Source organism: Podarcis gaigeae, assembly GCF_964106915.1.
Source record: "Podarcis gaigeae genome assembly, chromosome: 11".
Classification (NCBI taxonomy): Eukaryota; Metazoa; Chordata; class Lepidosauria; order Squamata; family Lacertidae; genus Podarcis; species Podarcis gaigeae.
The window spans coordinates 50079883-50104148 of NC_139687.1; the positions used below are offsets into that span (position 1 = coordinate 50079883).

Consider the following 24266-nt stretch of genomic DNA (forward strand, 5'->3'; position numbering starts at 1 on the left):
GATTTCCTTCAGAATGGATAAGTTTGATCTTCTTGCAGTCCGTTGGACTCTCAAGAGTCTCCTCCAGCACCATAATTCAAAAGCATCCATTCTTCGGCGATCAGTCTTCTTTATCGTCCAGCTCTCACTTCCTTACATCACTACTGGGAAAACCATAGCTTTAACTATACGGACCTTTGTTGGCAAGGTGATGTCTCTGCTTTTTTCTATAGTTCTAGTTTGGATAATTTTCAGCAAGTATCTAAACTACCTCTTTCTGAGGAAAGGATTGGAGAAGGTGGCTGCTCTCTCACGTCTATAGGCAGTCTTGGATAATACCATTTATTTATTATTATTATTCCAGTCTGGCTTTTGAGTCACTCTTACACTAGGGAATGAATAGGCAAAATACAACCCTGTTTGATACCACTTACTATGGTATTTGCACCTCCTCTCTGGGCTGGAGGCATAGTGTTGTGATGGAAATGGTCCTTTCTGGGGGGAATGGGCTTCACAACATGGTGCTGGGGGGCTTTTTGCTCCATTTCGTGGCCAATGGGATGCCTCAAGGTTCCATCTTGTCCTCCATGCTTCTAAGTATCTGTATAAAATTGCTGCAAGGAGTCATTCGGTCATTTCATCTGGAGTGCCACCAGTATGCAGATGACATGCACAGCACCACCTCTATTTCTCACCTGCTAACCCCAAGGTAGCTTTGGAAACTCCAGGAAGAATTTAATGGCAATTGCTCCATCGGTGCAAGCTTTGCAGCTTGACAGATAGCACAATTCTCCCTCTGCTCCCCACCCCATCCCACTGTTTTGGGGGCAACTCTCAACACCCTTAAAATCCAATTGCAGGTAGCACAGACGGCACTGGAGAAGCGGAAGAAAAGGCTTGTTGCACTAGCAGAATTGCTTGTGTGTAGTGGAATCAATAGGTATTGATATGATTTTGGGGCTGATGAACCAATGATGAAAAAGAAGCCAAGAGCTGATAATGAGAAAAGTGGGTGGGCAGTTTTCCTTCAAAGCAAGCAGGACTATTTTGCTCACAATGATCCTCAGGGTGACAGCTGCCAATCACAGATGCCTCAACTCAAATTTATACAAAACTCTTCATTCAGTACTTACTGGACCAGTAATAGCAGGATTCTGCAGTCTGGGGTCTTCCCACTGGGTAATTTTATTATCTGTAAGTTAACAAGAGAAACCACAACATGAGTTCTCTTCCAGAATTCTTTTTACATCCAAACTGAGATTTAAAACAAGAACAAAACAAAAACAAAACATTCCTCTTCTTGCCTATTTCTTTATAACTACATTCTGCAGTGTTAGGGGGGAAATTATGTACACCCCATCCATTAAATCCCCCATCACAACTGTTTAGTGGGAAACATCCATTCAAAAATGCAAATACCATCTATAATCTAGCACTTCATTAGTTAACAGACTTTATAGTATCACATATACAAATTATAAATCCCTCTTTCCAGGGATTTATAATTTGTGCTCAGATCAGATTAGATATGCAAAAATGCAGACTAATGAACTGCTCCAAACACCTGACTAAATTTACAATGCAAATGGATTCTCTGTTTCTCTGAGGATGACTTATTTAAAATCTACTTCCGGGATAGACATTAGGGCTATCCCACTAGCTGATAAATGTAAGGACGGACTGCTGGAATGAAATGCTAGAGGAAAAGAGTGGGATGTTTAAAGCCCTAGAGAATGGAGAAGGTTAGAAATTAAACCTGTTTAATTTATTTTGTTTGTCTGTCAAATTCAGAGCAGACTTAATCAGAACCCTTAAAATATCAATTCAGTTATAGGTTTTTTAAAGCTGTCCTGCTATTCCATAGGGCATGGGAGACAATCCTAGTGGAGAGAGGGAGGGGGAGAGAGAGAGAGAGAGAGAGAGAGAGAGAGAGAGAGAAGGAAAAAACCTGGAGCAGGCAGCTATTGGGGTATATGCACTGTTGAGGAGAAAACTAGATGAAGACAAGAGGGCTGTATGTGTTGGGAAACAGTTTCGTGAAGAAGAAAGGCATTTCAGAACCTATGGCATAAATTATAAAGGCATCTCTTGCTCTCATAGAGAAAATTTAGGGTTTTTTTTTATCCCTTTGAGGGATATATATATACAAAATCTCTTTCTCTGTCTGTCTCTCAGCACAACTATATTTTGTGGTCTGACCACTGTGTATATGAGAAACATTCCTCAACGTCCTTAGGCTCCCCAACCTGGAGGGAAAAGTGCCATTTAGGATGGTGGCAAGGTCAACTCGTATGTCTGAAGAACTCACAAGCCCATATAGACTTTCAATCAAGACTCTGAAATGCAGAGACTTCATTTATATTTGGGTGCTCTCAGTGTCTAAGGTGACCGTGTCTGTTTTTTATTTGGGTGTGTGTGTCACATGTTAAGACTGTGTACAGGTCTGTGCAACCCTTTAGAAGGAATGTGTTTGTATGTTTTGGGGTACACCGAAGCCAGGGTGCAGTGTGACGAGGCTGATTTCTGTTGCAAGCCTATGCGTAAAAGAGTGGAGAAGCTTTCCTTAATATCCTTTTGCCATCCTGTTGTGTTTGTGAAGCATCTTAAGGCTCAAGGCCTTCTAGCCTTCCAAAGGGTGACATGAGGGTCCTAATACAAGCAAGCAGTTGGAAATACTGAACTAGGGGGAATCACAGAATTGTAGAGTTGGAAGGGACCATAAGAGTCATCTAGTCCAGTGTTTCCCAACCTTGGGCCTCCAGCTGTTTTTGAACTACAATTCCCATCATTCCTGACCACTGGTCTTGCTAGCTAGGGATGATGGGAGTTGTAGGCCAAAAACATCTGGAGGCCCAAGGTTGGGAAACACTGATCTAGTCCAACCCCCTGCAATGCAGGAATCTTTTTGCCCAACGCTGGGCTCAAACTCACAACCCTGAGATTAAGAGTCTCATGCTCTACCAACTGAGCTAACAGTCCTGGGAATTATTTGGGGCTCTTTTAAAGTTCAAAAACTGTAATCGTAAGTAGGAAAGCATTGCCTTTGGGAATGTATTTACAAACTTTCACTATCTAACACACGTTAAATGATAACAGAACACAAGTGCAATTTTAGGCTCTCAGAAACAATATACCCTTTGGCAGTGCACAAACACACAAAATTAGGGGGTGGGAATCATGGCAGAACTCTTAAAATAACTTGACCATAGAGCTCACAGATATGCCTTCTTTAAGCATAAATGTATGTTTTTTAATAATAATAATAATAATAATAATAATAATAATTTTATTATTTATACCCTGCCCATCTGGCTAGGTTTCCCCAGCCACTCTGGACGGCCCCCAACAGTAATATTTATTTATTTATTTATTTATTTATTTATTTATTTATTTATTTATTTGCAAAAGAAATCACTGCACAACGGTGTGGTTGGAAGCATACACTATACGAACACGGCAACGTTTTCTGCACTGCTGGACCTTTCAAAAACCGAGGACAGCTTTATCAGAGAGAAACTGCAAATGGCTCAATTTCTGCCCTTTTCCGGTTGGTAAAGTAGGCAGAGTTGCTTGAAATCATGATGGAAGCAAAGAAGGGCTTTGACTGAAATAAATATCCTCGTTTGTTTGCTTTTAAAAAAGATGTACCTTGGAATTTTGGCAGCTACAATTTTGTGGAGGGGGGGGGGGAGAGCCTTAAAAGCCCTTCATGGTTTGAACGAATTTGGAAATGTCTGAGAATAACAGGTCACCTGTTAAGCCAGTGGTGTCCAAACTTTTTTCAAAAGGGCCAGATTTGATGAAGTGAAGGGCCGTGAGAGCCGACCAAAGTTGTTGACCTTTTTTTAGGGTTTTACCCCAGGGAATAAACTGCTACAGATTAAACCGACCGGTGGCCCAGATTAAGCCTTTGGACATGCCTGTGTTGAGCAGTAGCTCGTGGTATTTTCTGTATGTGTGCCCCAGGACAAACTATGGAGCCTGGTTCTAGCAGGAGAAGTGCCACAGCCATCAGAGCCAATACTCTTGCTTCAGCCAGTACAGAACTCTTCTTCCTTGGAGGTTTTTAAGCAGAGGTTGGATGGACATCTGCCATGGACGTTTTAGCTGAGATTCTTTGCATTGCAAAGGGTTGGATTAGATGATCCTTGGGATCCCATTCCAACTCTACAAATTCCATGATTCCATGGCACAGCTGCATATGCATGTGGCTTACTTAAGGGACCATAGGTATGAAGTAGCCTCCTAAGAACTTCCAACACTCATAAGGAATAATAGAATCATGGAACTGTAGAGCTGGAAGGGGTCATCGAATGTAGCCCAGCTCAGGCAACGCAGGAATATTATGCTCAACATGGGAGTCAGTTGGTTTTAAAGCCTTGGCAACGGCAAGTGACCATTTCATCACCCTGTACCCAGATTTTGATGCCTGGGGTACCATGTTTGTGACGGGAGAATTAAAATCTATTCCTGGGGCTGCCACAAAAAGCAGCTATTTAGGATTGAGATTGGCAACAAATCAATGCTTGGGATGCAGTGTACCCCAAGCTTCAACACTGAAGACATATTATACTGGAACAGGTGGAAGATACACAGAATTAAGGGGTAACTGGCGACTTTAAGCTTCAGTTTCTTAGTTAAATACGGGTGTTCTCTCTCCCCCCCCCACAAATGGGCCAATCTAGTTCTGAAAGTGTATGAATTCTATTCCTTATACTAAAGCTACGATACTACTTTAAAGCTATTCATGCACTTGCAAAATATTTAAGCTACTTTACCCAAGCAGTTTAATTGAGAATAAAAACCTGCCACCATACAACTACAGATATTTCTAGTGGTTAATTCTATGGAGTTCCAAGGAAAACATAGAACACAACAATGTCGCATTGATTTTTTTTAAAACAAAAGTTAATTTTACAAGTTCAATACTACTTTCTTCTCTTTTCCTTTTTTTTAAATCTCAAGAAGATATTTAATGAGCAATATGTATTCATGAAGATATAAAGAGAAAAAAAATCACAAACACTCCCAGCGGAAGAACAAATTATTTCTGTTGCCACTTGATAGTCAAAACACAACAAAGACCCACACACTTGTTCAGAGGTGCTGTAATAGGACAGGGTCTACAATGAAACACCATTTACACTGGAACTTCAAGGAACAGAAGTGTAGAGAGATTAACAGGGAGAGTGCAAGATTAACATGCCACAAATAGAAAATAAGGTCAGAACTGGCGTTGCCCCAAGACCTTCTTTGAGTAATTTGTGGGGGGGAAGATTCTATTGAAAATTTCTTCCACTGCCTACATAGACAGACTCGTGGCTACATCATTATTTTTTTCTCATCTTATTTTCTATTCCTAGAGTGTGCTTTCGTTTATTAATAAGTGCATATAAGCCATGGGATCCATCCACAACACCAAAAAATAAAAAAATAAAAAAATCCAAAGAAGTTCAACAAAAACAACCACAAAGAAGAAATGTTAATGCTTCACAAGAGCAAATAGGGACAAAGCTTGATGAGCCAATTAAAAGCAAGCTTTTGGTGAATTATACAGTACCGTAGGAAGGCACTAATTCTCGGGTATGAATGTCGCCACATATCAACACCTGGCTTCCTAAATGAAGAGTAAAATTACAAAGCTTTCACTTCAATATTGATTACCTCCCTTCATCTACTTGCTGTAGAACCTGAGTGCCTACTTACTATGGTCTATATAAAACGTTCTTCCATCCAAATGTATCCTTTCCTCCCAACCAGGCTGTAATTAAAGAACAAAAATAAACAAATAAACAAAACAACATCAGCAGGAGAATTAATATTTATTGATGTACTAATGTGCACTTATTTCAAGCAGGCAAACCTATCTTCTTCTCCCTTTAAGAACGCTCCATGTTGGTATATACAGTTGTTCTGAGGTTCGGTTTTGCATTCTGAGCTATGTGCGATCCAAGGAACGCATGGCTCTCTTGCACACAATGGGTACCACCTATTCCAGGGAAGGGAACCAGATTGCGCATACCAAATGGTGATATGTGGATCTGGTTCTTTGCCAACGGACAGGGAGAACGTCGAAGCCAAACGGAAGCTGCTTTCGTTCCTGGAGAAAGATTGGAATCTAGGTCTGGACAGAGGATGTTCCCAACAACAAAGCCTCCATTGCCAGAGTTGAGAAAGGCAGAGAGGGCGTGCGCTGCAACCTGAAGGTTCCAGTTTGGCCCCTGGCTTCTCTACTCTCAGGGAGCAGGGCTCAGAAATGCTTCTGATGTGGGAGGGCTGTTTGCCGTCAGAACTGACAGTACAGTCGTACCTCGGAAATCGAACAGAATCCATTCCGGAAGTCCATTTGACTTCCGAAACGTTTGACTTCTGATTGGCTGCAGGAAGCTCCTGCAGCCAATCGGAAGCCGCGGAAGCCTCGTCAGACGTTCGGCTTCCAAAAGAACATTCGAAAACAGGAACACTCACTTCTGGTTCTCAACCGTTCAGGAGCTGGAACGTTCCCAAGGCGTTCGGAAGCCGAGGTACGACTGTATGGGGCTAAGGATAAACCCACAGTCTGACTCCGTGTTAAGGCAGCTTCTTAGAATAGTTTTCTTCTTAGCCTTTAGAATAGGGGCACGTACAAATGGAACACAACACAGCTTTCCCCAGGAGGTAAACATAATATGTGTGTTGGGGTGGGGGAAGAGACCGCTGAGAGCAACAAAATCGGTTCACTTGTTTCTTATTACTAGAATGCAAACCAGTGGCATCTTCCTACAATCCTACAAATTGTCTGCCTCTCGGGGGACAGTCTGAAATGCAAAGTTGTCATTTACTCGTGTAAATTAAAGCCACAAAGCAGACTCTCTGTTCACGCTGCAGAAAAGAATCCAGCCATTAAGCTGGATTTGAGAAGGCCTATGAAAGAACAGGGGGAGAATAATATGTACATATATACATATCTCCGTTGGCAGGCTGAGAATGTATTATGAAATGAGTCATATTCCCCAATGATGATATTTGCAAGACTTCCCTCTCTTTAAAGCCTAACTGCTTTGGATTTGGTAGCAACCATTCGGAATCCAGAGACCGTGCAGTGATTTAACCTTCAGCAAAGGATACGTTTGTCCTTTCATATGCCACAGCTAAATGGGCAGGCATCACAGCCAAGCAGTCAAGTGACTGGACACTTCAAAAGTGCTGTTAGAAAGACTCTGGGGGACACGTTTTTGTTCACAGTAAAGCAGCAGGAACAAGAGACACAACCACACCGCACACAGATCTATCCACACATGCAGCAAGCGTCTAGATCAAACTGTACAAACATGTGAAAGTGGATACTTACAGGAAGGGGACCTAAGTCGTTAGGGTTTAAAGCAGCTTTTGAACGCAGGTGGACTGGGAATTTCAGCCGCGGATCTTCCTGTAATTATAAGCAAGTTGCTGTAAGAACACCATAGCTTGGATCTGCACGCACATGCATTTCCTATTTACACCTTTAATCGGGCCTCTCCTATCAAAGCCATTTCTTCACTAATTCTTTGATTCCAAGGAGAAGTAGCCACTTTGTATACTGAACCTTGCAACCCACTATTGCATTTGTGGTGTAACGCAAACCACGTACACAACCATTTTGAAGGAATGTTTTCATTAGGAGTGCATAGTTCAAATGAGCAGATGCAAACCATTTTCAACAGTAACTTGTGCAACTGTTTTAGCTTCTTCCCCCCTCCCGTGAAAATAACATTCCTTATAGCTGATTAGCAAATTGCATGCTGAACTTTCAAGCAACCTATTAAATAATGTACAGTGGTACCTCGGGTTACATACGCTTCAGGTTACATACGCTTCAGGTTATGGACTCTGCTAACCCAGAAATAGTACCTCAGGTTAAGAACTTTGCTTCAGGATGAGAACAGAAATCGTGCGGCGGCAGCAGGAGGCCCCATTAGCTAAAGTTGTGCTTCAGGTTAAGAACAGATTCAGGTTAAGTACGGACCTCTGGAATGAATTAAGTACGTAACCAGAGGTACCACTGTAATGGGCTTCGTTCAAACCTTATAGCTAGAAATCTCACACCTGGCTTTCGGTATATCTCTAAGGGCTGCAACCCTAAACCTACTTAGCTGGCAGTAAGCCCCACTGAATTTATGACTAGACAGGATTTCAGCCTATTAAAATCTCCTACAGGGTTGTGTGCAGCTGGGCAGAGGTTAGCAGTTTATTTTTTGCTATGCAGTTTCACTCTGTCTCAATTATTCTACAGATGGCCAGATATGCAGGCTGATATTGCAGCACCTTTTATTTATTTATTTCCTGTGCCTGGAGGAGCCCGGGAGGCTGAACGTGAGGCAGAAGGATTGGGAAAGTTGCTATCGGTGAGCATTTACAATGTTTAGCTCCAGGACATGCCTATATATATATATATTCTAAAATGCCAAGTACCGTGGCTTAGCAACAATAATAATAATTGACTGGTGAAGTTGGAGAAACTGGCTATTTTCAGCACAGAGCATACAATATAGGGTTATAGGGCAAAAGCTTTAAAGCATAATGTGCGTCCGCTGAGCTGCTGCTAAGAAGGAGGAGAACATAATATTTAAAGTACCATGGAGTAGCTTATCAGAAGAAAAAAAAAAAACATTACAGGCTGAAATGATAGCTCAAAAAAGAAACAAGTGTAGAAGCCGCCTGTAGGCTACCCTCTACTGAATTCTCATGAAATTTATTGTGGTATCTCCCCACTCCCTGCCGCTTCCACCCCAACTTTCACATGTTTTCTGGTCTCTGTTGCTAACCCCTGTACACCCCCCCCCCGGTCCCCCGCAAAAGAGATGCACACATTTGGAATTCCTCTTACCCATGTAGTGGTCTTTGTGTTGTGATCGATAAAGAAAGGTCTGCCATTGGGTGCTATTCGCATCTCCCAGCCAGGAGGTAAGAAGCTTTGCGTCAACTTATGCTGTGGTTTTGGAGAATTGTAGGGAGAAGGCTGTGGAGATTGTGGGTTGGAAAGGGTGTCCTTCACAGCTCTTCGCACAGGAGAGTCCTTGATCAGTCCCTGTGGGAAGAAGCAGCGGTAAGAATCAAGACGGTCATCTTATAGTGTGAAAGATGCCAGGTTAATTTATTATTATTATTATTCATTATTACATTTCTATCCCACTTCGAAGGAGCTGACGGTGGCATGCACTGTTTTCTGCCTCTCCATTTAATCCTCACAACAAACCTGTTCAGTAGGTTAGGACAGGGGGCGGCAACCTAAGGCCCATGGGCCACAAAAGGCTCACAGGGGCCGTTCAACCGGTCCACGAGCTGCCTCCAAACCAAGTCGCCCGCTTGGCGAGTCCCCGCGCGCTGCGTTATACAGGTGCGGTGCGGGGACTCCTTTCCGTGGCACCGGAAATTGCGTCTGCGCAGACACCAGAAATCGCAGGCACGTGCACTCACACTCATGTGATCTGGCCCATGGAGGGATCTCCTGTACAGTGAACCGTCCCAGGCGAGGTAAACCTGGGTTAGGCTAAGAGACTGGCCTCAAGGTTACTCAGTGGACTTTTATGTCGCTCAGTGGGGATTTGAACCCAGGTCTCGCAGGTTCTAGTCCAGTGCACTAACCACTACACCGCAGAGATCTTCACTTGGGATAAAAGGATTGAAAGCACATAATCGTCGTCCCCATTGCCTGGAAATCAGCCATTATTCCTTGACTAATGCACTTTAAACATGTGGATGCGCAATAAGCACACACACACACACAAAGGTATTATTGTGGTTAGGCTGAAACAGATGCAGAAGACAGTGCAAGCCCTGAATCTCACCTCTGAGGGCATACCCTTTCGGGAAGCAGGTGAGGAGAAACCCAAAACTCCTACTACCCACCACAATGCAATCCCATCACCCCAAAATCCGCAGCATAGGTATTTCAATGCACTAGAGCAGTGATGGCCAAACTTGGCCCTCCAGCTGTTCTGGGACTACAACTCCCATCATCCCTGGGTAACAGGACCAGTGGTCAGGGATGATGGGAACTGTAGTCCCAAAACAGCTGGAGGGCCAAGTTTGGCCATCACTGCACTACAGCAACAGCCTGCCTTTTCTTACCAAGTAAAACGCCACAATTTAACTAAACGCTCAGAAACCACAGCATGAAAAGGAAAATAAAAGCAATGGTTTATCTTTAAGGAAAAAGGGAGCAGGGACGAGACTGAGAAGAGGAGTTCATTCCGGCCATTTTTCCAGAGCCCTAAATCCTCTCTCCCCTTCCTTCCTTCCTTCCTTCCTTCCTTCCTTCCTTCCTTCCTTATTTGACTTCTTACTTGCTGTTCACCATAAGGCCCCAAAAGTGGGTTGCAGCAATGAAATATGCAATTATAAAACAAACGGAGCAATTACAACCCTAAAACAAGAAAAGCGCAAAAACAAATAAAAGCAATTCCATATATAAAACAATTAAAACAAAAACAAAAAACCCTTCCTGATCTTATCACTGGGCCATTCAAATATAAGTTACACTTTGCTGGGCAACAAACAATGTGATGAGGAAGAGAGAGGAGCTAAACTTTCATATTAAGACACAGACTGTATGCAGACAAGAAGTACATTGGAGTGGGTGCAGAATATGAGGAGAAATTAGGGGGTTGGACATGAAGATCCCAGGCAGTGCCCCACCTAGGCTGACCGAACCCACACCTTCTTGAGCTGTTTGCTTTGGGTGCCTTGCCCTGATCTGAGAGTATGTATGTAAAATGAGGACTCGCACGCATCATTCGTCGGGTGCACACAGCATGCGTGCGCATGGATGTGGTAACACAGGGAAGCATAATGTGCACAGCTGTTCGAAGCTGGCAGCAGTGGGCCATTTCTTGGTGGCGAGGGTTTTGAACATTGGCCTCCCAGCCTTCTTAGGCAAAGAAGTGGCAAAAAGGGATTCACAATCTGAATCCTTCTTGCCATAAAATGCTGGCAATGAGAAATCTCAGTTGCGGATTTTCAAAGTAAGGAAGCAGCTGTGCCTTCAACTACTCATTATGTTTGTAAAGCAAGGTTGCATATGCTGGCCTCATTTGTGTGCATGTCTTGTCGTTCACTGAAAGGGCAGAACTGGGTGGTAAAGCATCTGATTTGCAGACAGAAGGTTTTAGGGTTCAATCCCTGCCATCTCCAGGGATTGGACTGGGAATGTCTGAAACCCCAGAGGACTGAGAAGTACAGACAATATTGAACCTCCTAGGAGGGTTCACATGACTCCCTCAGGCACTCCAGGCACAGGGGATGTCCAACAATCTGATTGCTATTGGGGTAAGGTAAAGGTAAAGGGACCCCTGAGCGTTAGGTCCAGTTGCGGACGACTCTGGGGTTGCAGCACTCATCTCGCTTTACTGGCTGAGGGAGCCGGGGTACAGCTTATGGGTCATGTAGCCAGCATGACAAAGCTGCTTCTGGCAAACCAGAGCAGCGCACGGAAATGCCGTTCACCTTCCTGCCAGAGCGGTACCTATTTATCTACTTGCACTTTGACGTGCTTTCGAACTGCTAGGTTGGCAGGAGCTGGGACCGAGCAACGGGAGCTCACCCTGTCACGGGGATTTGAACCGCCAACCTTCTGATTGGTAAGCCCTAGGCCCTGTGGTTTAACCCACAGCGCCAAATAAGGGGTCTGCCTAGTGTTCAAAGTGTGCACAGGTATATTTGCTATGCCAGCTTTTCACACTAATCAACACACTCTGAGCTGCGATATTTAAATATGTGATGCATTGAGAATCTGACTTCATGTAATTGCAAATATTGTTACTTCTGATTTCAACCTTTCAGTATTTCATCCACTGTGATTATTAATCCGTGCAAAGTTGTCACACTCAGTTGCTAAAAACTTAACTTGCAGTGCTTTCCTCCTCCCCAGCTGTCACTTACAATACAGAAATCATGAATATTTTCCCCAAAGGCTAAATGAAAAATACAAAATGTATTCACTTGCTTTGATTCTGTAGCTGGCTATTTTTTTCTGATGTGCACCTATGGTTTTTGAGCAAATACTTCATAAATAAATTACTTCTTAAAAAAGCAGCAGTATGTGAAAGTCCAAAAACAGAAAGCAGCATGAGATCCGAAAGTTGGGCCAATCTGAATGGGGAGAGGGGTTGCATGTGGTTCATCAAATGAGTTTTTTTCACAATATACTGCTTTTTATTATTATAAAGGGGTATCTTTGTATTATCTCAAAAGAATTAATTTCAACGGGGAAATTACTTCCTTTCACCAGAAATGTTTTCAGCAATGCAGAGACTGAATAGAATTATATCACATTGAAAGTGCCTAGATTTTCTGACCATTGAGCACAAAAACAAATGTTTGACAGTGAACAACAATATCTACTTTACAACCAAAAGCTCATCTTCATAGAACAAACTGAACTGAAGGATTTATATTCAAATGCAAAACAGAAAATAAGAGTCAAATTGAAAAGTTACATTCATAACTCAGTCTACACGCCCTTGCTTTGTTGACTGAAACAACAAAAAAAGAAGGAAATTAAAATAAACAATCTGAATATTTCTTAAGTGATGATCCTATAAGATTTGAAATAAAAATAGGAACATGTCTACTATGTTCAGCATAAGAACTGGTCAGAACAGCAACGTGTAAATGCACAAAATAAAGACAAAGGCGAAAAATAACCTGTAAGACGCAAATGTAATTTTTTTTGAGGCACAAAGGAGTTTTTGCAAAAGACTGACAAGTGGACTGGAAAACTGGAAGTTAAAGTAAGGAATAACAACAAGATAGAGAGGATGGGAATCCAGGAGGAAGGGAAGGCTTGGGAATTGAAGATAGCACTTCTCACCTCAAGTGGTGCAGATAATGTTACTGTGGGAGTGCTGAGGCTACGAGGCCGTCTGATCTGAGGCTCACTTAGGTGGTTGTTACTGTTTGATGTTGACCCAGTCGCACCATCCTCAGCAAGCTATTTCAGAGGCAAACACAGGTTAGCTACATGTTATGACCTTCCTCGCCAAAAGACGAGCCATTTCACGATCAAACAATTTCCAAATGTTCGTGCCGGTCGGTGAATTATTAAATAACTTTTTCAGCAATAACATTCCTGCCTAGAGGGGGGGAAATGATCACACCTGGAACAATTTCTGCCATGCTGTCAAAATCCTGCATTTCAATTGCATTCTAAATGTTTAGGAGTACCTTTTTTTTTTTTTGGAAGAGTGAAGGCCTTTATAACTATTATAATAAACCAATGTGGGTGAGGCATTTAGACAGCTCAAATTATGGGGCGATGGGGGATTAGGAAGGGAGAAAAAAGCCCAGCCCTCTTAGTCACTGTTTTGGAAGGCTACAATTTGTGTGCACGAGATCTAAAATCCAGGGGTTGGGAGGGGGTCTGTTTGTGGATTTAAGGCCTCTACTACCTCTTCCTTCATAATGCAAGCACTAGGTTTACCCATTACTCCTTTCCCTCATTTTTTTTAAAAATATAGTATAGCACTAAAGGTAAAGGGACCCCTGACCATTAGGTCCAGTCGTGGCCAACTCTGGGGTTGCAGCGCTCATCTCACTTTATTGGCCGAGGGAGCCGGCGTACAGCTTCCAGGTCATGTGGCCAGCATGACTAAGCCGCTTCTGGTGAACCAGAGCAGCGCACGGAAACACCGTTTACCTTCCCGCCAGAGCTGTACCTATTGATCTACTTGCACTTTGATATGCTTTCAAACTGCTAGGTTGGCAGGAGCAGGGACCGAGCAACGGGAACTCACCCCATAGCGGGGATTTGAACCGCCAACCTTCTGATCCGCAAGTCCTAGGCTCTGTGGTTTAACCCACAGAGCTACCCACGTTCCTTATAGTATAGCACTAGGACCAGTTTATTTATTAGTATGAAACAGGTACATAAGCCCTACTAGCTAATGCTTCTTCATGTACCACATTTACTGTAGCTTGTCTACTTGCATCCAAAAGGTTCCCTAAGCAGGATAACTTTTGGCTGCCCAAGATTATATTATTGCTCAAGTTAAGTTCAACATTGGCTTCTCTCGATGCAGTCATTTCACCTCCCCATTCCACTACAGCACCCGACCTCTAAGAGTAGCAGAAAAGAACAAGTCCCGGAGAATTCCCTTGATCCTCTTTGCTATTGCAAAAAGCACCCAGGGCCTGTTGCAGGGTGAGCAGATGAATGAGTGGCAGGCATGAAAAAAGGGCTGGTTCTTCACGGTTGGAACAGACAGCTGCTACAGTCACCCAGAGGCTCATTCGCAGCTTCCTGCTTGGACCAGTCTCCTGATGTATGAATGGCACCAAGCTCTTAGAAGAACACTCAGTGATACAACTCCCACCAGCTAGTTAAGGTGGGAGTTGCATCACTGCATATTCTCTGCGCCTGCTTCTTTACATAACCCGCTTACTGCTGCTCCATGCTTCTGCCTGGTTTTGAATGTTATCTTCTGGCCATGGTCAGCTCATGTACAATTTCACTTGCTTCCTTGGCTGATAACTTATAACACTGGTGTTAACAGTGGTTACAGTTAACCAGCTCCCCCTTAAGTCAGGATCTGAAACCCACTTCAAATTGTAGCTTTAATGGGGGTTTATGGGGAATACCGGTTAGTCTTTTACAGACCCTCCAAGTGTCCCTATTTTCCAGGAACAGCCCTGGATTTACAGAAGCTGCCCCGGTTTCTGAATTGTGCCTGGAATTTTCCGCTTTTCCTTAGGATATGCCTATTTCCATTGGAGAAATGTTGGAGGGTATGGAGGTATCCAACCCCTCCCCCCCAGCCGCCTAAAGGCAGCCCAGTCACATAGGTGGGGTATAAATAGCAATAATAATAATAATAATAATAATAATAATAATAATAATAATAATAATAATAGAGTAGGATGTCCCAGTTTTCATTAAAGAAATGTTGGAGGCTACGTTAGCATTGTGAGGGAAAGGGGAGAAATTGCTCCAAGGAAAGTAAGAGCTGCACTGAAGACCCACTGCGTTCTTCGGGATCGGTTCCACTTTGTGAAAATGCAGGTAACTTTTTGTCCTCAACAAGCAAAAACATTGAGTGCTCTTGCTGCAGTTTGACAACCACAGCTTCATTTAGGCAAGCAGGAACAGAGAATTTTGCTCTTCTTCACCTAGTGACAATATAGCCCATCACCGCCTTGCAATGATCCAGTTCTGCCGCCCCCTCTCCCCAAGTGAAGATGTTATTAAGCGGATGAAGGGTGGACATGTGTCACAATGCGCACCTCCCGGGTTTGATGCATATTGAAACTGGCACTGGCCTGCGCCAAACAGAGCAGATCTTGCTTTAGTCAATGCATGTCTCCTCAGCTAAAACCAATTACTTCCCCAGAAATTGTCCTCCCCCACGCCTATAGCTGTCATTCTGAAATTTGACACGGCCACAGAATGGAAACGACTCCACACACTCTATAAAACATTCTGTCGCTTTTCTCTGGATAGCAAGTTCCGTACCTGCATGATAGGACGAGTCCAAGTTGTGGTTCGATTGTTATGATTGACATAGTAAGTACGACCCTTAGCATCTTTCCTCTCTTCCCAGCCCGAAGGTAAGCCCGGTGTAGTATGTACATAGGCCACTGATGGCTGTTTATGCAAGAAATTACCATAGTGTTACTATGTGACAGCGGGTCATTCGTACAAACAACATTTGCAGCAGCAGTACAACCAGGAAGTGTGTGTCGGCACAGCACCTCCCTCTTAGGAGGCAGGCTCACGTTCAGATACACAAGGGTTCATTTCCATCCTCTGGAGCATGGGTCACAAAAGTGACAAGAAAATTGCAATGTGCTGAAACCAAGAGGGATACAAACATTGTCCAGCTTGAGAGAAGCGTATTTCACTTTATCCTCGCTGAAGTTACTGTTTGTTCATGAAAGACAGGCAATAGGAAGAGCGGAAGAGTATAAAAAGACTTAGCAGAATCAAACTGTACTGCCAGGAGCACCGAGAAGAAAATGATTTTACTCCCATTAACCAGAATTCCTTCAAATAATGCACAATTGTTTGTTTCCCTAGCTAGCTGAAATAAGTCAGCAGAAACAGGAGGGTTGTCAAACCTTTTGTGGCTTGTGGGCAATATTTGTTTTGCTGGGTCACCGGCTGTGCAGCCTTGAATCCAAATATGTTGGTTAATAATGAAACAGACTTTCAGACATGTCACCATCCATTGTATAATATATGGGGTTTACAAATATTTGAGCTTTGTATTCTTGTTTTTATGATGTCTTTCTTCCATGAAGCTCCCTTGCCTCCACTTTTTATTCTCAAAACAACCTTCTGAGATAGGTGAAGACCAGGGTTTCCCAAACTGGGTGTCTGTTTTTGGACTACAGTTCCCATCATCCCTGACCACTGGCCCTGCTATCTTGGGATGATGGGAGTTGTAGTCCAATGACAGCTGGAGACCCAAGCTTGGGAAACACTGGGTTAGACTGAGAGTCACCCCATGAACTTATTTGGACTTGGGTCTTCCCAGGTTTAGTTTGGTACTCTAATCACTATAGTCACACTGGCTCAGTGGCAGATCACCTGCTTTGCATGCAGAAGGGCCCAGGTTCAATCCTTGGCATCTCTGGGTAGTGTTGGGGAAGTCTCCTACCTGAAACCCCAGACAGCTGCCAGCAGTCAGTGTATGCAATATGGTTTGAGTCCACATAAGGCAACTTCCTATGTCCTCAAGTGGTTTCTATGTTCCTTCTTAAGACCAAGGCTTCTTGCAGGAACCTGTTCTGCTGCTTGCAAACTCAGGCAGAAATATTGACACTGCAAGCCATCTCCTAATCACCTGCTAACAACTGCCGAGCCCTACTTTGGTCTCTGAGGTTTCATAGGAAACTCCCCCCATTTGTCAAGGTGTTCCTCATAACTAATGAACATAGAATGTGAGATCCCCTGGTTGCAATACAATAAAGGCAACGCAAGACAGGAAAACCAGGTATGCCAAATCAGGCCAGAGTGCAAACAATGTAGGTTTCACTGTTCATGAACTTTCCCCCTATATTCACAAAGGAATGTATCTGTATACACACAGTCACTGAAGGTCAAACTATGCATTACGTTTAATATGTGGAAGTGGTTTCTTACTCAAATGTAAGCAGTTGGGATCTGGATCAGAGCCCCAGCCACAACACCAGGAACTAAACCAAGTCCCCATGGCAGCTAGAAACAGTGAAAAAGCTCTCCTTGTTACAAAGGCAAGGTGTGTTGTTTTTCTTTTTTCTTTTTTGTTTTACTGTAAATGGAGTGAAAATTTCAGAGATGGTCACAGTTGGGGAAGAAACTGCTATACATCAGTAACAACCTACGTGGATTAAAGTCTGCGATCTTTCTGTGGAAGTAAAAATAAAACCACACATTCAGGAAGCTGAAGCAAGAATTGATCGTGGGTGCTGATGAACATTTATATGTTATCCGGAACAGTTTCAGATAGAATTGTGGGTACAGATTTGAAAATTGTTTTGAATTTTGTTTTGTTTAAAGAAGGTGAGAGGTACAGTAACTCTTGCTCTGAAAAACGTGGTGCTTTTTAAAAAATGCGTGTTATGAGAATGATGATTAATTAATGATGACTAGAAAGGAAAAATATGGAAACGCCAGAAAGGACTGCTCAGCAGTCTCTATATCTCTACACACACACACATATATAAAAGAAACCAAGCAGTCTTGTGTGAAATCCTCTTAAGAGCTAACAAATACTTTATGCTCAGCTGGCATCAGAGTTTGGTACACTCTCCCTTTTCTGCACATCCTTTTGATCTAAAAATGTCTCCACTGATTTAAAGTTGAGGGGAAATTAATATTAAATGTACAAAACGGGATGGGGCCTGTCTCCGAAGGGATCTTGTGGTAGTGGAAGGCATAGGCGCCGACTCCATGGGGCCTGAGGAGGCCTGAGCCCCCTCAAAAATTCGTTTGGGGGGGGCTCCGCCCCCCCCAATAATTTAAGAAAATTATTAGTTATATTATGCTTTGTAAAATCACAAAATTATGTTGGTATTTTTTATTTTCCTTGTTTGACGATAGTTACCTTTTAAAATACATTCAGTAATGAGTTAAAACAAAGCCACTCCCGATCTAGAGAGGGGGTGGGGTTGCGGGCTCTCGACCCATCAACAATCTCGCGGGGATTCCCCCTAGCTCATTAATATTCACCGCCCACGGCAGCAGCCAATCGGCTGCCGCAAAGGGCGGGCCCTCACAGGTTCACTTAAGGTCGGGGCAGCCCGGGGCTCGCCCCTTTCGTTCCCCCAGCAGCAGCGGTTTGGAGGTCTTGGGCCCCCCCAATATTTTTTATAAGTCGGTATGGGCCCCCGCCCCCCCAATATTTTTTATAAGTCGGCGCCCCTGGTGGAAGGGCAAGTCTTAACGTTGTGCAACAGGGGATCCAACACGTCAGCTTTCCTAGCGGAAGCTTGTTGTGCAACCGGATTGTGCAATGCATCACACAATCAAAGTTACCAGCAACCTGCTAATGCATTCTCTTGTGGAACAACTTTCTACTAGTATTCTGGCAGTGAAAAAATTACGCTGCTAAGTGGGTTGGATACAACCCTAAATAATTTAGGAGATTGTGGGCTGTATCCAACGAAACATATTCCGCTTACGCAATGGGGCACGCGTTTTTGGGTTGCGGACAGCACTGAACCCGGAAGTACTGGAATGGGTTACTTCCGGGTTTCAGCACTCGCGCATGCACAGGAGCGCAAAATAACGTCACACGCATGCGCAGAAGCACCGAATCGCATCACGCGTGTGTGCAGACGTGGTGCTGCAGGTTGCGAATGTGCCTCCTGCACGGATCATGTTCACAACCCGAGGTATGACTGTAACTAGATTTCCTTTCTGGGCTATATCAATTTTTAAACTTATGGTCCACAAAGATTAAAATAAATAAAGCTGTGCTTTAATTTCCAAGAAATGGCAATGGATTGAAGAATGAGTGCCAATTCTCTAGACTGCCCAGTATAATTTTTAACATGCTTTTGCATCACAAAGCTTTCTCCAAAAAATGAACAACTAGAACCTCCGTCGACTTCTGCTGTCCTTTGTAGATTTCTGTATTGTTTTCAGATTAGTACCACTGCCAATGCTAAGAGTATTAATTAAAACCACTATGCTTAAAATGCCCAAAGTACTTGTAGCCAAGTTGTAAAACGGAATGTGCCTCCATGGCCCAAGAAAAGATATGACAGTTGTGAGGACCAAGTTAGAACATTCAATGGATTCTTGGGGAGCCACTGATGATGGCATTGCTGTACCTCCCCCCCTTTTGGCACTCTGGTAAGTGCTGGACAGCTGCTGTTATAATAGCCCAAAATACCCTGAATTAATGCTATTTCACTGTAGGAGTACCTCTGCTCCCTTTTCCTCCTCCTATATAAGTCTGTCCATTCATGCAGAAATGAAATTGCTTTGAGGTCCTCATGCTGTGAGTCTCTTCAAACCTAGAACCAGTCTGCTGTTAAGCCCCATACAGAGTGTATGTAAAAAGCTAAAGGACCTCTGGAAGGTTAAGTCCAGCCGAATTCGACTATGGGGTGCGACGCTCCTCTCTGCTTTCAGGCCAAGGGAGCCACTGTTTCTCCATAGACAACTTTCCAGGTCATGTGGCCAGCAGGACTAAACTGCTTCTGGCGCAACAGAACACTGTGATGAGTGCCAGGGCGCATGGAAACGCCATTTACCTTCCTGCCAGAGCGGTACCTATTTATCTACTTGCACTGGTGTACTTTCGAACTGCTAGGTTGGCAGGAGCTGGGACAGAGTAACGGGAGCTCACCCCGTCATGGGGATTCGAACTGCCGACCTTCCGATCGGCAAGCCCAAGAGGCTCGGTGCCACCTGCTCCTTTTTACCTTTACCTTTAGCGTGTATGTAGGTGGAATTGGTTGCGGTCATTCATGCTTTCTGCTTACTGGTTGGGCTTATTTTCCAGTCACTCGGGTTATGGAGGAGGGGGCCTGGCAAAGGACGCTGTACTGTGTTTTCCCTCTGATTTGTTGTTTTGTTTCGGCCGTCTCCCATGCCCATCACCAATAGCATCCCTATTTAGACTGGTCCAAATGGAGAGAATTCACAGGTGGGCATTCCAATAAAATTAAGTCAAAATTGCAGCAAGTATTTCCCCTTTGGGGATCGCGGAGATAAATGCTCTGCTCCTAGTTCTTAAAAATTCCTGCACCTATACACATTTCTCCTTCCTCCTGCTCCTCTTTTGGTATGAGAAGAAGCTGGGAAGCAGCCTTTCAAGAAATAAAAATACATCGGAATAAACTTCAAATGCCAGGTCCAAAATGATGTACAAGAAGGGTGCAGGGTAGGAAAAATGGTGCCGATCATATTGTGGGTTGTTTTTGATGTGGGGCTTTATAATTTGAACTGTATCAGTTGTTTATATTAAAATTATATTATAATTTTACTGTATGGTGTCTATGTAGCTGAAAGGTAAGGTAGGTGTGTGTGTGTGTGTGTGTGTGTGTGTGTGTATAAAATATTCGCTCACTGAGAGAACTGAGCTTACAGGGAACTAGGCAGAGGGCCTTCTCGGTAGCTGAACCCACCCTGTGGAACGCCCTCACATCAGATGTCAAGGAACAACTTTATTAACAACTGACTTTTAGAAGACATCTGAAGGCAGCCCTTTTTAGGGAAGTTTTTAATGTCTGATGTTTTACCATGTTTTTAATATTCTGTTGGGAGCCACCCAGAGTGGCTGGGGGAACCCCAGTCAGATGAACAGCATAAGAAACTGAAGGACTGGGGAGAAGAAGTCTGTTTTCTGTTCACCCACAATTTACGCCGCGAGTGCTGGGAAAAGGTGATCTATCTCACAAAAGAGGCACAACAAGGAAAGTTGACATCTGTACACCCTGAAGCCAAAGAGTTACATGCACAGATGGGGGGAAAAATGAATAGCCCACAAAAGACCTAAAAAGCTAACATTCTGGAGAGAAGCCAGGAGAAGAGAAAAGAACAGGACAGAGTCTGGGCTTATAGGAAGAGGATATATTTGGCTTGATAAAGGCATGATTACCGTTGACTCTTCACCTCCAGTGACAGTTGAAGAACGAACTCTCCTAGATGGGACGCTCGGCTGTTAAATAACAATTGTTACAATTAAGGGGTGGTCGGGAACGGAGGTCACAGATGATGTGCATGTCTTCCGGAAGAAACAAAAGCCCATTTTAAAATACCGTATCAACTTTAAAGGTGAGGAAAGAAGCTATCAGTCCCTGATAACGAAAGGAAAATGGCGGTCACTTATTACAGCAGATATGAGGTGTTGGCCTGAAACAACCAGGACTTGGATCCAAAATACTTCTGTTTTCATTTCCACCTAGAGATGACTTCATAATTTGACCGCAGCTCCAGAACAATATTATACTATTGGATTCCATACAAGCATAACTATGTGTACACTTGCACCCAAAGCACTTGGGTACTTGAAGCAGCAAGTAAGGCAATGTGTCGAACATTGCTCTAGTGTAGGAAAATTAAATCTATTCCTTTTCTACAGGCAGGAACACAAAGAAATGATCTAAGCCAAGAATCCGAGACACCTCAAGATTAAATAAAGGTCCCGTCCCCTGCATCAGTGAGAGCAAAGGCTTAATTCAAGCTGAAAATGAAGAAATGGGTCTTCAGTTAATTATACCGCCCCACCAGGAAAGGAAAGGGCAAGTATCTGCAAACGGTGGTGCAGTGGGCAGGGGAAGAAGAGAAGAGAGCTTAATCACTAAGAGAAGAAAAGAAGCAAGGTTTTCCAGAAGGGTTTGACCACATTTTAAAAATTTCTGTTTTTTTTCCATTGGGACACTGTTCAGTTTAATTGACATTTGAAAGAAAAAAAATTCACTATGAGAATTCATTCTTGTCCATGCATTCTGCTACATAGAACGATCTAGTGTTATCTCAAATGTATTCTCATGCAGACCAGCTCATTCTGACACGAAGAGAAACTGGAAAAAGTTCTCCTGTGGTGTTATGATTAATTATTTTCATTATTAATTATTTCGGAGAGCTGTTTTAGGTATGCCTGACATGGACATGCAACATAATCCTAGGCATGTTCATGTTGAGTAGAAGTTATAGAGTTCTCTGGATTATAGCTGAAAAGAATACTACTCGGAAAGGAAAGGAGGTTAAACAGAAACAGGAAAACTGCAAAACAGTTAGTATGCAAAGCAAACAAAAGACAATTTTCCAGGAAGTTTTGGCACCTTTCCCCGTTTTCCCCTCATGCAATTTCAATGTATACATAAATTACCCCATGGATCATCAAATTATGATGCCTGATTGATATATAAACATTAGGTCTCCATAGCATGTACTTAAAGAAAGAAACCCAATGCACAATCCTAGTTACATTTACTCAGAAGTAAATCCCACTGAGTTCAAGAGGGCTTACTCCCAAGGTAAGCATAGAAAGGACTGCAAGCCTTAGACTGCAATCCTAAACACACTTACTAGAAAGGAAACCCCATTAAATTATGTGATTTTCTGAGTAAGCATGGTTAGGGGTAGACCTGTAAATTACTAATCCGGTGTTTCCAAGTTTTATTTATGTGGCCTCTCCTTCAAACGCATCTTCAATGTATCTTCACATACCTAGCACTCATCCTGCCACAGATTATGTGCACCACAGCCATAGGGCTGTGTGGCCTGTTCTATGCCTGCTCATATCCATTCTTGAGAAATATCCATGCTAAATCCCAGGATGCCTGAAAACTGGTTCAGATCATCTGGTCAAGAAGTATCTTGACCAAGACCATGCAGTTTCATTCCATCTTCTCCAACCTGCACTGAGAACACTCCCTTCTCCAGAATCTAGGCTTCCTACCCTTCTTAAGAGGGTTTAAGAAAGTTTGTAGCAGTCGAGATATAACTGGGGTCACAGCTGAAATGATTTCCACAAGAGAAGGTGCCACAGACTCACACAAATCAAAAATACAAAACTGCATTAGAAAAAAGAGAGGTAGGAAAAAACCATTACGAAAATCCTGCTTACCAGTGATAAATGGGATTGTTCGGCAACTGCATCAGTCACACTGCAAGATCTTAACCTTGCAGAAGGATCTCTCTGCTGAAGGAAAAAGGACACACTGAATTATTAAATGTACACTGGCATTTTTCCCTCGACTCAAAATCAATTAGATTCACTTTTTGATATTGTATTCTCCTTTCCTCCACCCTCTGAAGTTCGATCACCAGAAATGAAACCCCCCTTCTGCTGACCAACTTCAAGAAAGCTGACTTTTCTGAATATCAAGTATAGCTGAAAAATATTCCAGCAACATTAATATAGCGTTGGGAGAGACTAATGGGAGGCTGGAAGATAACTAGAGCATTTGTTGGGATATCTGTTCTGGATGCTCTTCAACAAAAATGCGGTGAGTGACGAAGATGAGGGGAAATATGGAAAAACTTGGGTGACTCTTCTAAAGAGAAGGCTTTATTTATCTTCATCTGCCTCTATCAGAAAGTAAAATGGAGCAATATCCATATACCTTTCAGGGCGGTGTGAAGATTACCAATGGACATGAAGTATTTTGAACACCCTAATGTCTTGCAAGGCTCCCATTGCAACTTGGGTCTAGGCATCTGGCCTGGTATTTAGACCTCTGGTGTGCCTTGGAGAGCAGCGTCCCAAATCACAAGGAATGGTGGGGGTTCGAAGGGCTGCCTTGGAGAGCTGTGGCCAAATCCTGGAAACCTGAGCAGGTGTGGGGAACCTCAGGGCCAGGGGGCCAAATGCAACCTCTCCATCCAGCCCTTGTGACTTTCAACCAGCCCTGTTCTGTGTCCTCCTTGAGCGCCTTTCCCTAGCTGGAATCTGCACTTGCATTGTGATAACACCTCTTGCATCTCTGGATGGAAAGGTGCAGGAGTAGAAATCTCTGGTTTTTGCCACGGCTGGAATGCCACCCAATGTAGAGAGCTAGAAGTCTAAGCTCTGTATTGCCCTTTCTGCCTTTTTGCTTTTGGTCTCCACCTTCCACCGGCATGTAGCCCTGGAAGGCTGCCCAGAAGAAAATGCAACCCTTGGGCCGATAAAGGTTCACCACCCTTGGTTCCTTCATCGTCTCCTGGGACAGGCGGATGCCAAGAACCCTTGGCCGAGGAATTGGCACCGCCTGAAACACTCTAGATGCCTTGATTTCCCAAGCCAGCTTTCCCTATCAAAGGCAGTCTGCTTCAATATTGTTTGCAGAGCTGGAGAGTTTCAGTGCAGCAGCTCCTCCCACATATAGTTCTCCTCTTCTCTTGTTCCCTG

General features: G+C 43.5%; 1 protein-coding gene and 1 long non-coding RNA gene across 25 annotated transcripts in view; one reads left to right on the plus strand and one right to left on the minus strand.

Annotated features, from left to right (window-relative positions):
• The window catches only part of LOC310827210, a 73319-nt gene extending 67786 nt beyond the window's left edge, over positions 1-5533 (plus strand). Inside the window, exon 4 of the long non-coding RNA XR_014556211.1 lies at positions 5343-5533. This is a non-coding gene — a long non-coding RNA (uncharacterized lncRNA). The remainder of the gene's footprint in view (positions 1-5342) is intronic.
• NEDD4L (NEDD4 like E3 ubiquitin protein ligase) overlaps positions 1-24266 on the minus strand; it is a 257321-nt gene that overhangs the window by 26624 nt on the left and 206431 nt on the right. For 6 of the 24 annotated variants that reach the window (XM_083702614.1, XM_083702597.1, XM_083702598.1 and 3 more), the window contains 9 exons: positions 23001-23075; positions 21027-21086; positions 15446-15577; positions 12809-12928; positions 8825-9025; positions 7310-7387; positions 5686-5740; positions 5540-5596; positions 1113-1171 (listed from right to left, as the gene is read on the minus strand). In XM_083702614.1, coding sequence (XP_083558740.1) covers positions 1113-1171; positions 5540-5596; positions 5686-5740; positions 7310-7387; positions 8825-9025; positions 12809-12928; positions 15446-15577; positions 21027-21086; positions 23001-23075 — 837 coding nt within the window. The remainder of the gene's footprint in view (positions 1-1112; positions 1172-5539; positions 5597-5685; positions 5741-7309; positions 7388-8824; positions 9026-12808; positions 12929-15445; positions 15578-21026; positions 21087-23000; positions 23076-24266) is intronic. The other 18 variants (XM_083702616.1, XM_083702601.1, XM_083702602.1 and 15 more) reach the window with 5 other exon arrangements.